Source organism: Solanum pennellii, chromosome 6 (assembly GCF_001406875.1).
Source record: "Solanum pennellii chromosome 6, SPENNV200".
Lineage (NCBI taxonomy): Eukaryota > Viridiplantae > Streptophyta > Magnoliopsida > Solanales > Solanaceae > Solanum > Solanum pennellii.
The window spans coordinates 56,605,739-56,621,010 of record NC_028642.1 but is presented as its reverse complement, the minus strand read 5'-3'; the positions used below and the strand labels follow the sequence as shown (position 1 = coordinate 56,621,010).

Below are 15,272 nucleotides of genomic sequence, written 5' to 3'. Positions count from 1 at the left end.
GATGTAATATAAGTGAAATGTAGGGGTGATTAAGGTATAGAAAAATAGTGAAAGCGACTCCCACTATGGGCAACTCCCCTTGATGACTACAATCTCTGAATAAGCTTCTGACTTCCCATTAAGAAGAAAGTAAAAAAAAATAAAATGAAAAGTGAGAAAGTACAAACTTTGAGGTCCCCAAATTTACATTACTCCACCAAAAGCAAAAGGAGGTTGCTTTACAAATAAACTACCTCAAAGTATGGAGCGAGCGAATTGTTCGGATGGTAAGCAATTTTCACTTTTAACTATTATAAATTTGAGTATTCAAAGAGCAAAGGTTAGAGCTACGAGGAAAGAAATAAAAAGTCAATAAAAGAATATATATATATGGTTTCTTTCATTATGTTACATAGTTTAGAAAAACAATTAAGTGAAAATTATGATTTTAAAACAAATAAACATAATTAAATTGAAACATCCTTATAGAATACAATCCACATACACCTTCCTCTAGCAAATAGTTAAATCTTTTTCAATCTTTGCTAAAATATTAATTAAAATATGTAAAATTAGGTATTAATTTAACTCACGCTCCAAAAACTAACACAAAAGAGATTCTAAAAGCTAACACAAAGGAAGAGGATTGTCCAAGTTTAAAAAGTTCGTCCATCTGATTAACTATAAATATGGGATTTTGTCATTCTTTAACATCCACTTCACGCCCAGTGGGGCCCGCATTGTTATTCTGATGCCATGTGAAATTAAATTTTAGGCCTAATTCACACCCTATAAGCTAGCTCAAAGAAAGGAAAATTATTCAAGCCTTAAATCTATCTCATTAATTGATATGAGGTTTTTGTCATTTTATATGAAAATACAGAATGAATATATGGGAAATTAGTGTTTTTGTTTGGGATAAAAGAGAATGTTAATTCTGTTTGAAGAAATTGCAAATGAAGATTCCATGTATAGTCCCGATGCACAAAACACAAAAGCCCCTGAATTTCAAAAAGACCAGAAAGCTGACAACAAAACCCCCCACACAGTGGCAAAACTGTAGTTCCCTACTACCCCGAAGCCTGTTTCTGTCATCTCCACATTGGTTTCTTTAATCATCACCATTTTCTTCTTCATCTAACAAGTGATGAGCAATTACAACCATTGTCAGCTCTGAGAAATACACACTGAAACTAAACTTCAACCACTCAAAACCTTCATAAAAAGCCTTTTTCTTTTTTTCACCCAACAACACACAGTGTGACATAATATTAGTATACACCAAAGATTCTATATCCCACTCAAGAATTCTGTAAAGTTCTGATCTTTACATATATATATATATATATACACTCAAATTTTCATTTTTTGTTTGATTCTTTATTTGGGGTTTTCTTAAAATGGAGAAAATTGTGTTTGTTGTTAACTGTGAGCTAAAAGCTTGTGGTATTGTGTAGTTTCCTGTAAAGGGTCTTCTCAGTTTTACTATCTAGAGAGAAAAGTTTTAGCTTTTTTCATTTTCCTCTCTTTTCACTTTCTTTCTTCTCTTTTCTACCATTATAATGGGTTGCAGAGTTCTAATAGTAGTGAATTTGGATCCACAAAGGAAGAGAAGTGGTGGGTTGAGAACTAAACAGGCAGGGCGTGGGTCTTGCCGCGGAAGTTAGACCATTTACTTCAGAAATAGTTAAAAAAGAACTGTCCTTTTCGCCTCTATTGAGACATTCATATATGTAATATTGTTTTGGTGTCTTCTGGGGATACATACATATAACACCAAAACTTGCTATGGGGTACTTGCTGAAAGAGGTTTTGAAAACTCTTTGTGGAGTAAACCAGTGGTCTTATGCTGTTTTCTGGAAGATAGGTTGCCAAAACACCAAGTGAGTTTTCTAATCAATGTTTCTATCATTTCTTCCATGTGGGTGTTGCTTTATTTTTCAAGAAAGATTAAATGGAAGTAAAAAGATGTAATCTTTGTGTTCTGGTTTTGAGTTCAAAGTTAAGTGAGTTCTTGTTTTAAACACAATGGAGAAAAATGTGAGTACAAATATTTACCTGCTCTGCTGATAATTATTTTTCTTTGGTGAGAAAATTAGGGCAAATAAAATGTATGAATTGGAAAACTTAAAAGTCTACCGGTCCTTTTGTTGTTCTGTGCTGCTGCAAAACTGTAAATTGAGTCTCACTGATTCTATTGCGTTCAGTTCCTTTCTTCACAGTCTCCCTTGTTTGACCAAAAGACAAAGCTTATGTATCATAATGCTGTGGTAATAGAGATAAAGTTGTTTATTCCGTTTGTCGATTACGATAGATTTGACTGATAATAAATATTGTTGTAATGTTTGTATTTTGTAATCTGATGACTTCATTTTCAGTTTTTGGAATGTTGTCGCTGGTCCATTCTGTTTTGTCTTGAAGAATCTTTGAGGAAGTTGAAAAAAACAGATTTGTTATAATCTTATAGAACCCTTTCAACTGCTGTGATCTGCTTTGCACAAACATACTCATTACTGCTTTTGTCAATTTTGTTTGATTCTATATGTTCCTAGTATCAAACTTCTTGTCTCTTGTTCTTTAGTTTATTACACTTTTCCTGTAATCTTGTGATATAGGAATTCAGAGAGCTGTCGCTTTCTGTGAATGACTTTATTGATACTTCTCTATCCTTGATTAAAGTTTTTCAACCACTGCAAATGAATTGATATTTCTCTGGTGGTTTTCCAGGATTTTAATTTGGGAAGAATCTTATTATGAAACATCAACATTGTCTAATATTCATGGAACTTCTGGAGTTGAGAATCCAGAACTAGCTTTCCAAGATTGGAGTACTGGTTGGGCTTTTGGCGGAGTTCAAAATTCTCAGCTTCAGAATCAAGCAGGGGAGAACTTGCATTTGCTTATAAACAAAATGATGATGGACAATCAGTTCAATCTAGTAGGAGAAGGGTATGGCCTTTTCTAAATGTAGCTTATCAATGTTTTCTATCCTGAAATGAGAGCGAATAGAGTTACTTCATATGTTATATCGTTAATATTGTGTCTCAGACTAATTGGCCGGGCTGCAGTTACTGGGAAACATCAGTGGGTTCTTTCGGAGGGTTTAAGTAGAAATGTTCATCCACCAGAGGTACGTATTTGGATAATTCTTTGGTGCCAATGGTCAATTGTTTCCTTTAGGATGCCATTCTACCCTAAAGTATAGTCTGTATCAGCTAAGTTATAGTATGATTCTACTTTCTCTATTACATTCAGAATATAAACAATTTCCCTTTTAAATTTCCCCGTGTGGTTAAAGAAGTTTGTTTTACTATTCAACTGAATTTAGAAGCTCAGAAATCTCTTAAATTTAATACAAGCTTAGATATTGATGTTAGATCACTTCAATTTGGTGAAACTAAGATGTAATGCTGTAGTATACTACTGGATTGATCAACTGATGTTTCGTCTTACTTCCATATGCTGTGGTTTTATTAGGTTTTGAGAGAACTTTGCCAACAATTTTCAGCTGGCATACAGGTAAAATAATCTTGACGTCATTGATATGCTAAACTGTCTCTAATTTTTGCAACTTAATTTAATTCTTTATACATCATTGTTATGCAGACAATTTCAGTTATTCCTGTTCTTCCTCATGGCGTTGTTCAATTTGGTTCATACTTGCACGTAAGTCTTTCGCTTTCTTGCCCTTTTAGAATCTTAATCCACTGTTATATTTTTGGTCAGCCTTCGAGCTGATAGGGCTATCTGTTCTTAATAAATAAATCATTAGTCAATTGAAAGTGGATGTGATCAGTTCCCAGTTCAAAATTCTAACGAAAAGGTCTTGTGTGCTTTAAGGTTTGGGGAGGGGGCTAGATATGTTAAGTGTTTTTTTGCCGGTTATTGTTAAAATAATGCAGTCATAAAGAAAGTAATTTGTAAAATGTGCTCAATCTTTTAGTTAGTGCTAGTCTATGTGCCCAGGGGTGATCATTTTGTTTGCTAATACTTTTAACTGTGCTCAACTGGTTCAAATATTTGCTTAAAAGTGAAATGGTCATTTTGTTGCCTCAGATAATGGAGAATATGGGATTTGTGGAGGATGTGAAAACACTAATAAGTCAACTAGGATGTGTCCCTGGTGTTTTATTATCTGATGAGAATGCAACAAAAGAACCAGCACTAGAAACTTCCAGACCAGTTTACCTTGGGAGTTCAGTCTCATCGGAATATTGTGGGAGAGCCAAAGTAATGAACTCTGCTTCAATAATTGACAAGGGTAACTCAATTCAGACTGAGGGTTTTGTTGGTCAAACTTCTTTTTCTTTGGTTGATGCAACGTTTCAAGACTCCAATTTCACTCAAAGTTTTGCAGACTGCCATGATAACCACTTACACAAGCCATGCATGTATACGAACAACCAGCTTACAAATAGTGTCATCAAAACTGAGGTAATTCCTCCAAACACCGACATGTGGAAGAAGCAACAGGCTTCACAGTACATTCCAAAGCCACCGTTCTGCCAGGAATCTTCTGTTGGCTCATTACCTCTAGATAGTGACAGCATAATGTTAACTGAACAACAGATCTCTGGTGAAAATAGTCTTGCAAAAAGCAATTTAACTCTACCAAATGTCTTAGGATCATCTCATGGAAGATCCCATCATGGAGTGATGTACAAGTCAATTCCACATCCCAATTTTTTTGCAGATGCCAGCAGACCACCACAGAAAATCATATCTTGCACAGAGCATATTGGAGATGGGCTTCAAATAGGTTCGTCTGAATTGATGGCATCTTCTAAATATAATGTGAACCATGTGATCAATAATCATTCTTTGGATGGACAAGGTGCAGAATATTTGTTGGATGGGAGCAAGAGAATGGTAGAAAATGATTTGTTTCAAGCACTTGGCCCTATATTAACACAGAATGAGTATCCAAGTTCAAGTGAGTGCATTCAGGATTTTTATAGTGAAAAAATTGAACACGGGGCGCGGTTTCCATTATTTGACAGTGCATATGGAGATGTGCATGTCCAGTGTCAGTCTGGGGATGACTTGTTTGATGTTTTGGGTGCTGATTTTAAAAAAAATCTTCTAAATGGCAGCTGGAACAATGACCAGTGCAATGAACCAAACTCAAACTCAAAGGATTGGATTAAAAATAGCTCGACTTCTACAATAAGTCGGGATGCTTCTTCTACCATCAACCAGGGAAACTCAGATAGTTGTATGTTCTCCATGACTGGCTTTGACCGTATTTTAGATACTATGGTATCAAGTCGTTCTGCTAAGCAGAGCCTGGATGACAATGTTTCTAGTCGTACGACTATAACAAATTTGAGTAGCTCTTCTGCCCCTAATGCTTCATGCTCCTATGATCGAGTTGGGGTCTCCAGTCAAATTCAGGGAGAGCAATTTGTGTCTCCCAAGACACTTTTAAAATCAGGAGCAATAAGTTCTTCTTCATACAAATCTGAATGCTCCAAAGAAGACACAGGAATGTACTCTCAAAGTAGTTCAATTTATGGATCAACGATCAGTTCATGGGTGGAAAGTGGTTATGACACAAAGCCATCAAGCAGTGTTTCAACAGGCTATTCTAAAAAGCCAGATGAAATGAGCAAAACAAATCGCAAAAGGCTTAAACCAGGAGAGAATCCTAGGCCAAGGCCAAAAGATCGGCAAATGATCCAAGATCGTGTGAAGGAACTTCGAGAAATTGTGCCTAATGGGGCAAAGGTGATACACATCCTTTGACATTTGGAATTCCTGTTTACTTTTTGATATTTTTTATTTTATTATTTTCCTATTTTTTAAATGAAAATTTTGCTCTTGCTAATGCTTTTCCTTGACGGATCATATGATTTCAGTGTAGCATTGATGCACTGTTCGAACGCACGATCAAACACATGCTTTTCTTGCAAAGTGTCACAAAACATGCAGACAAACTAAAACAGACTGGAGAGTCAAAGGTTGGCTCATAACTATTTAGCCTTATTTTCATGATACTGAAAAAGTTGAGTTTTCGTATTGATATACTGTGTTGGGATTCAGTACTTACAATTATGGCTGGAGATCATGAAAAAAGAAAGTTTCCAAGTTCAAGAAAAGTCAGAAAAGAATATTTTAACATAATAACACTCTACATAATTTCTCAGGTTATGCTTTAAGTTTCATAGTTAATAAATCATATAGGAGACCTGAATTTTATGTGAGAATCGGTCATCACTTCTGACCGTTTTGAACCCGCAGATTATCAGTAAGGAAGGAGGATTGCTTTTAAAGGATAATCTTGAAGGTGGAGCAACATGGGCATATGAAGTAGGCTCACAGTCTATGGTCTGCCCTATTATAGTTGAGGATCTGAATCAACCTCGTCAAATGCTTGTGGAGGTTGGTTTCCATGCATCTCAAAATAATGATCCATGTGTTCACCCTCTAGCATATCTGACAGGACATCCATTACTGGAAAAATATGACTGATGGTTCATCTAAACTTCCTGTTCTGTGCAGATGCTTTGCGAGGAACGGGGCTTATTTTTGGAAATAGCTGACATTATAAGAGGTTTGGGCTTGACAATCCTGAAGGGTGTGATGGAAACAAGGAACGACAAAATATGGGCACAATTTGCTGTAGAGGTAACCAATTAAGATTTGGATATAACCTGCTTCTTGTACTCCCACAATTTTGCTTGGTTGTTTATCATTTAGTATGGCTTAGAATTTGCTAAAAACAGGCAAACAGAGATGTCACAAGGATGGAGATATTCATCTCACTCGTTCACCTCTTGGAGCAAACAGCAAAAGGTGGAACAGAACCTGTCAATGCTTCTGATAACAACACAGCAATGGTGCATTCATACCACCAAGCAGCGGCATTACCTGCAACTGGTAGATCTTGTAGTTTGCTGTGATCGACATGCTACTACTGCTTCACCCGGTAATGTTAAGAGCAAGCGACAATTACATGCTTGCCATGACTAACATTTACACCAAAATGACTTCTGGTGGTTCTAACGCTACTCGGTAATTTTTGTGTCCCATGAGCCAAGGTGTATCAGAAACTCAGAATCCCCTGAAGACCATAAGCTCTACTTTAGGCCCTCATTCAAGGCGGATAGAATATTCCAATCCATCCCTGGTTGTAAACTTGTAAAATATGTAGCAATCAGATGCTATAGAATACCTCCTGTAGGATGCTATGATTGCACAAGTTAGTTGTTGTTTTGATTCTTTCTTTAAATGTGCTTTGTTTTATGGGGTTGGTCATAAAAAGGGTTATCTGTTAGTTTAATGTATAGGAAAGTTTGAGATGATATAAGGGGTGCTAGGAGATTTTATTACTTGATGTCTTCCTTTATTGCAATTTGTGTTTTTGGACTTCCAGTTCTGTTTCTGCTACCCAAACGACTCTTGTAATTTGTAAACCTGTCCTTTGCCCTGTATTATTTCTGTCATTTTTTGTGATTTTGCTTAGCTTACAGCAATGCGAAAAAAAAATGACTATCGTGTCAATGGGTTGAATAACAATAGTTGAGTGACTTATGTTATAAAATATGGAGTAAATTTTTGAACTGCCATTAGTTGATTGACTATTGTGTTACAAAACAAGGTTGAATAACTTTTTGAGATAAAAAAGTTGCCTTTTATTTAAAACAAGGTTGAGTAACTTTTTTGAGATAAAAAAGTTGCCTTTTATTGACATTATATACACCATAAAGGTTCTAAACAAATAATTGCCTAAAAGTTTCATCTAACAAAATTTCTTCACAGGGGAAGTTACATATTGTGTAACAAAACTTCTTGTTACACAACACCATACTTATTTTGCGGATCTCTTAGAAATTCTGACTTCGTCACTAGTCCTCACTCTCCTGCAACATCATGATGTACACTTTCTGTACTCGGCTGATCTGGCGTTACTCTAGTTTTCCAACTATTAGTTCTTACTCTCACCGGGGCGAGTTGATTAGTCTTCTTGAATCTTGCTGAGGTAGCAAGTTTATCAAATGATTCCACCATCTTTACGCTAGAAGAAACTATTTCTATGAGTAATGAAGCTACTGTTGCCATAGGAATGACATCAGAAAAATTTATTCCCTCCCATGAACTATTTGTGTGGAGCAAGGTCTTGAGATTTTCAGCAGCAATTTTTGCATTGTCAATGTGGATTGTAATGGTGTGTGGATATGTCATTGTCTTCATAGCCAATGCTAGTTCTTTTAAAACATGGCCACATTCTGTGCTCACCTTCTTGCATGGTTCTTGAATTTTAGTTCTAATTTCCTGTTCAACCTGCAATAATTGTAGTAGATTAGTTAATTAATTAGCTAGTCATTCCATATGTTTAAGTAGGACCATATACATATAACTTCACGAAAATAATTGATATTGACAGTTACTTGTCTCGGTCACTTTTCAAGGTCAAAAGTTAAAACTTATTGACCTTTGAATATTTGGAAGGTCAAAAGTTCAAAATAAGCCCACCTTTTGTTTATTTGATAAATATTCTTTTCATCATATTGATATGAGTAAATAACAACTTACTCATATCATAAATAGTCTAGTTTTCAAATATCTGAATTTTATTTTAATTTAAAATATTAAATTAATCTAATTTAGTTTCGAGAATTAGTTAGATTGACTCGATAGAAATTATAATTACCTGAGTTTCATAGTTAAGATAGTCATTTAGGGCGTGAATTCGAAAAGCACAATCTCTAGCAATGCCACCAATTTCCAAATATCGACCCCAAGGATGACGATACCTAAACTTCCCATGTCTAGGCTCCCATCTTGCAAAATTAGCCTACAAAAACATGAATGAAAAAATTAATGAGAAAATTACAAGTACTCGTTATGTTCTAATAATATTTTTGTTTTCAAAAAACTGTCTCAATTTATGTGACTACTCACCAGTACTTCTTCAGCGGTTTTTGAATTAAGCACACTTTTATATCCCTCCAAATCAGATGTTTTTTGTTCACTAGCTTCCCCACTTGATGTGTTTAAGTAATCAGTCCCAAACACTGTCATGTTAACAAAATCCAAGATTATATAACTCATTTCTAATTTTGGTTTATGTAACATAAAGTATAAAAATAAAAACTATATATACATACCTTCAAGAAAAGAGCCAATTTTTTCAAAATTTGATGAAATTTTATCGTGAAGTTGTTGACCAGCCCAAACAGGACATATGAAAATGCAAACAAGTACAGCAATGTCACATCCTATAAGAATAGTGGTTATCCTTGTTTCTGCCATTTCCAACACTTGTTTATCGTGATAACCAGAAACGGACACCAATGAAAATGTCAAAATAAAAACAAGGACACCATAGTCATATCTTGCCTTCAACTTTGGGAGAAATCTCAAATATGTCACTACTGCAACTGCATGTACAAAAAATAGCATTCGTTACAACACATATAATCTTTAGAGAAAACTACCGAAAACATTCATAATACCCTTTTGCTTGACTAACTGAACTTAAATACACTTCTGATCTAACATAGTTTGTTATGTCATGTAACAGATCGGGGCGTATCTAAATTTAGTTAGTCAAAATATATGGGTGTTTTTTAATTTTTTTAATGAATTACCTATTAAGAAGAGAAAAAATCCAAGTAAAATAGGCTCTATTGTCTTTGACCCAGAGAAACAAGCTAATCGATGAATTCCACCAGCTACTGAAGCACCTAAGAATGTTGCAATTGCTCTATTTACAGCTCTTCCAAGTGTTGCTCCTGCAAAACAACAAATATAAATTTTAATCAACTAAAACATAGTAATAAATTCATAATCTAAAATGAAATAAGGCAAAAAATTCAAGTAAAAATGTTTAGTGGTGTGTATAAGCCAACATGCACTATCTTTTTTTCTAGAGTTGTTAACTTTTATGTCGAACAGTCTTCTGATCAGCTAAAAGATAACTAGCCATATAACATGACATGTTTTACAAAAAAATAGAGTGTAATGACTTACCAACAGTAAATTCGAAGACGACGACGACAGTAAGAACAGTAAACATCCACACTCAGCAACTTCAGCTTGATTTTCAACAACAATAGTCATTTTAGCTTAGGTATTATAACTTTGTTGTTTCTACTTTTAGGGAAGAATTAATTAAGATTGGCTTAGACTAAATGTAAAAGTTTCCTTTCTATTTATAAAAGCAAAAAAATATATGAGAAATTGACTGAGACAGTTGACAACGAAGAAATACAGATACGTACGATTTTATTATTTTAAAATTTGTTGTTGGGATGTATTTTCCACCTTTCTTTTTGCTTCAAGATTCTAGGAACACGTTTCCGTGTGCTTAGCTGTAGCAGTTAGTAATATTTGAGTTCGAGCCTTGACAGTCATATGAACACTCACTTTATTAGAAAAAAAAACGTATTTAAAGAAAATAAATAATATATTTATATGGAAAATAAACATTTTTGACATATTAAATAACAATAAGAATAATTTTAGATTAAAGTATTGACGACACGAACATTTTTGTATCAAACTCATAACTAGAAAACATTTTTATTTATTTAACATAGTTTAAAAACATTTTTGACTCATTTCTGTTATATAAGTGAAGATGTTAAAATCCGATAATAGAGTTAGACATATTCTATTTCCTAAAAATGACTTGAATAAATAGATTCAACAATAATCATTGATTTAACTCTATTATATAGTCTCAAATTAGTTACTTGTACATTTCATATCACTATAACAAAAATGATCATTAGCAGCAATTAAGAATCGCTAAATATGTATTTTTAGCGATAATTGTCACTCTTTATACAATATTGGTTCTAATGACACTTAACTAATACCGATAAAGGCTTTAGCATTTTTTATTAATGTCAATATTTAATACCGCTAAAAAATTATTTTTATTGTAGTGTATGTATGTCACTAGCTAACTATAGATGTTTAATTAATGACCTAAATCCCAAGTACATAAATATTTATCTTTTCACCATTAATACATTAAATGAAAATAATGTATCGAGGAACTCAAAACACATGTAGATCTACTAATAATTAAATTTTGAGTAATTAAAAAAATTATGAAATGTGTGTGTCCTCCTCGTCGATCGGTCTGAGTTGTACATCGTAACACTTTGTCAGTATACGAAGCGATTTATTAATAAATTACTAATTCAAAATAAATAAATGTCTGTATGGTACTGTACTAACATATAAATTATAATGCTATCTCCAAGAATGATTGAGCACCTATTTTTGAGATTCCTTTTTTCAATTTTGCCATGCTAAAGATAGATGGGAACTCGACAATTATATGAAGAGCCTCTTATCATTCATTTAATAATCCGTTTGGTTAATCTTATAAAATCTAATATTTTAAAAAGTACTCTCTCCGTTCCACATCATACATTCAATTTATTTAAAGTTAATGCTTTTCAAAATTCGAAAATAATCAATAGGGTAAAATGATACAATTTTTCTATTTAAAAAAGAATGACTTCTTTTTCTATTTAGTCTATTTTAAAATGAATGGCTTCTTTCTTTTTTGGTATTCCCTCCGTCTGATATTATTTGTCATGATTTCTATTTGTAAAGTCAAACTATAAAAACTTTGACTAACATTTTAAGATACATTTTTTCATCATATTAATATATAAAAAATTGTAATTTATAGTAGTTTTTATATAGTTTTAGAATATCTTATTTTTTTGTTTAAAATATCGAATTAATGTGATCTAATTTATCTTTGAAAATTAGTCAATTTGACTTTCGATAAGTGCAACATGACAAACATTTCCGGACGGAGGGAGTAACATTTTAATTTCAGCTTTCCACGTGGCATGTTTAAGACCACGAGATCAAAGGACAATTTTATACATTTGACTTAACTTTAATTTAGAACAACAAGATTTAAAAGCTTGTTTTTTATTCTTAAACTTTGTGTAAGGTCAAACTAGATCATTCTTTGTTAAACAAAAAAAGTATATGAGAATAAGATAATATATACACGTAAACAGGACAGAGTATTTTATATACATGTAAATAAGACAATGGGAGTATTTTTCAAAAAAAAAAGTACTTTCTGATTGAGAAGTAATTTGTGTTTGGTCAATTAATCTATAAAGTACTTTTGAGTTTTGATTAAGCTTTCAAAAGGTGTTTCTAAGTGTATTTTCTAAAAAAAATATATATTTTTGAGAAAAACACTATATTTTTAGCTTAACAAAAACAGCAGATAAACACTTCTCCCAAAAGTATGACAAACATCTTATGACCTTTTAAAAATAGATCATTTGATCTCAATAATATTTGATCTGACCGTGAGTTTAACTGAATTATATTGTTTTCAACACGAATTATGTATGCATATGCAATGGCTTATAGTATAAAATGTGTAAAATAATAACACAATAATAAGTACGTAGTACTTATTTTAGATCTAGATCTTTAAATTTTTAATTTAATTATTTAATTTTAAATTAAACATGTCGTACGTATATCTTTTTATGAGTCAATAAGAAATCCTTCAACAAAATCTACTTCATGACACTTCTGTTTAGAGTAAATTGTAATTTATTTCAAATATACGATAGATCAAGGAACAATCTATTTAAGAGGATCTCAAACTTTTTTCGTACATATTTTGAGTCAGAAGTCAAAAGGGTAACTTTTTTCTTTCAAAAAATCAAAACGACACATAAAGAAAAAGAATTAACTAAATGGGTAAAATCACTTCGTGAGAGGGATTTTCTTCTGACAAAACTCCTTTTGTTATAAAAATAAAAATCGTTGTCTTATAAGCGATTTTCTCAACAACAAAAAAAGTTTTTTCTTCAAAATGAATTCAAAAATAAGTTTTTTTAAAAACCACATTACTTCCAGCGATTTTGATAAAATTAAAATGAAAAATCAGGAATTTCTTTTTTTGACGTGTTCAATCTTGCCCCTTTTGAATTTTTTTTGGATTCAATATTCTTTTATTATTATTTATGATATAAAATTCAATTTACCTCATGCTTCAACAATTTTATTGAGTATATTGTCCTTCTTGTTAATCATTTTTATATTGTTAATAATTAACAATAGGAATGAAAATTAATAGCACATTAACAATAGGAATGAAAAATGCTGCTCCTACAGCGATGTAAGGAAAACAAAACTCGACTTAAAATTGGTGTCGTAACAGCAATTTTAAAAAGAAAAATAATTTTTAGATAAAATCGCTTCTAAGGCAACTATTTTTAATCATTGTGTCATAGGAAGATTAATTCGTCGGGAGCAATTTTGCCCTTTTGATTTTAAAAAAATTTAATATGCCTTTTTTAATTTTTTGACAATTATTTTGTCTTTTTAGCTTCGAACTCTACATATTTGAGCATGTGTGAATGTGCCTTCTCAAATTAAAAAAGATAGATAGAGAGAAAAAAAAAATAGATATAATACTAAAGAATAATCCAATAAAATATATGTGTATATAGAACGTGTGATAATTTGTTATGGGCATATAATCACATGGAAAATATCTTATACTTGTTTAGAAATTAATTATTGGAGATCCGTGGGAACTGTATCATCCCATACTGATTTGGCAATATCATGGGTAAGTGATATAAGTTGTCAAATACCGCACATGTATTTAATAAAAAAAAATTAAAAATTTGACTTAAGTGTTGAAATGTTTCCCATGTCTAGATCATAGATATTGCAAGATTTGTTTTCTCATTTATCTCGTATTTAAGTATACATCATTTTAACAGCCCAATCGAAAGTGCTCTTTAATCGAAGTTATAACTATTGTCATTAATAAGGAGTTTGATTAAAGTTCAAAGTAAAATTTAATTAGAATTATGTTCCATTGTGTTGTAAGTATAAATCATCCATGCTTATGTAGTCAATCTTTTTATAAGATGAACCAAAAATGTAAAAATAATATACTTGCCCGCTAACCAAAGGGAAGTAAAACGCATGTTTTAGTGGAGTTTGAAGTTTATGGGACAAAATAATTTGATAAAAATTTTAAAAGGGCGAATATCAAAAAAAAAATTAACTAAAGGAGCAAAATCGCTTAGTAGGATAGCAATTTTGGTTTGACTCTGTTACTCTGTTAAACAATTAAAATCGTCGATTTACCAACGATTTTATCCAAATAAATCTCGATTCGTGCAGCGTTTTTAGGATTTTTTTTTTATAAAAAAACAACAACAAATTTGGTGAAAATTTCCCCCCAATTTTAGTGTATATTCAGGTTATTAATAAAAAAAAATAGTAAAATAATGAAGCCGCTGATAGAAAACCACTTAAAAATTAAAAAAAAAAAACTTTCACCAAGATCGCCGTCAGTGAAGCGATTTTTAAGGAAAAAAAAAACTTCTCCGCCTAAATCGTGGCATTTGTAAAAAATAATTGGTAAAATGGCAGCGATTTTGATTTATTTTTTAAAAAAAGTGTCTCAAAAACGTTGCACGGATAGCGATTTTCTTTTTTAAAATAAAAATTCTTTTTGGGCAAAATCGCTGATAGGTCAGTGATTTTGATTGTTTAATAGAATAACGGCGTCAAAACAAAATCGCTACTCCACTAGTGATTTAGTCCCTTTGGTTTAAAAAAAATTTGATATGCCTTTTTTGAATTTTTGTCAAACACTTTTTGCCCTTTAGGCTCCGATCTCTGTTTTAGTGCTCATTTTAATTGGAACAATATTTCAAGTTGGTTACCTTTATGATCATAGAGTCGGAGTCAGTTTTCACGCACCTCAACTAATTTCACGGCATATCTATTTCAAGCTGATTTTTTCATCGTTTTACAACTTACAACCATAGAAATGAGATGTTGGTTCAACTAAAAGTGCTTTATTGAAAGTGAAGGAATATTGATTGTATTGAAGTGGTAACCTAATAAGGGAATACATGGGAGATATATATAGGAGATATAGGAAGGAGTACTAATCCTAATAGGACTAGGATTAAGGAGTACTAATCCTAATAGGACTAGGATTAGTACACAGTAAATACTAATATTATTTAATACTATCTGTTATTATCCCCCCTCAAGCTGAGCTGAGCGGAAGCGAACGGAAGCTTGGAACTGAGGTAATCGTGCTGTCGGCTCGGGAGAGGCTTGGTGAGAATATCAGCCGGTTGTTCTTCAGTGGGTACATACTGCACAGTCATGGTGCCGGCCTGAACTTCATCGCGAACAAAGAGACAATCGGTATCAACATGCTTCATTCTGGTGTGTAGGACGGAATTCTTGGCCACACAGATGGTTGATTTGTTGTCACAATAGAGAGCAGGAACAGTGTGAGTGGCGCG

At 32.6% G+C, this 15,272-nt stretch overlaps 1 protein-coding gene across 3 annotated transcripts in view; it reads left to right on the top strand.

Annotated features, from left to right (window-relative positions):
- The first annotated feature begins 896 nt into the window (after window positions 1-896).
- Window positions 897-15,272, top strand: part of LOC107023174 (transcription factor LHW-like) — a 24,753-nt gene continuing 10,377 nt past the window's right edge. The window contains exons 1-10 of one of the 3 annotated variants that reach the window (XM_015223770.2): window positions 899-1,862; window positions 2,707-2,928; window positions 3,028-3,109; window positions 3,457-3,498; window positions 3,586-3,645; window positions 4,036-5,706; window positions 5,838-5,939; window positions 6,220-6,360; window positions 6,481-6,606; window positions 6,689-7,448. In XM_015223770.2, the coding sequence (XP_015079256.1) occupies window positions 1,768-1,862; window positions 2,707-2,928; window positions 3,028-3,109; window positions 3,457-3,498; window positions 3,586-3,645; window positions 4,036-5,706; window positions 5,838-5,939; window positions 6,220-6,360; window positions 6,481-6,606; window positions 6,689-6,802 (2,655 nt within the window). In that variant the 5' untranslated portion in view covers window positions 899-1,767 and the 3' untranslated portion in view covers window positions 6,803-7,448. Of the gene's footprint in view, window positions 1,863-2,706; window positions 2,929-3,027; window positions 3,110-3,456; window positions 3,499-3,585; window positions 3,646-4,035; window positions 5,707-5,837; window positions 5,940-6,219; window positions 6,361-6,480; window positions 6,607-6,688; window positions 7,449-15,272 lie in introns of those variants that run through there. The other 2 variants (XM_015223769.2, XM_027917800.1) reach the window with 2 other exon arrangements.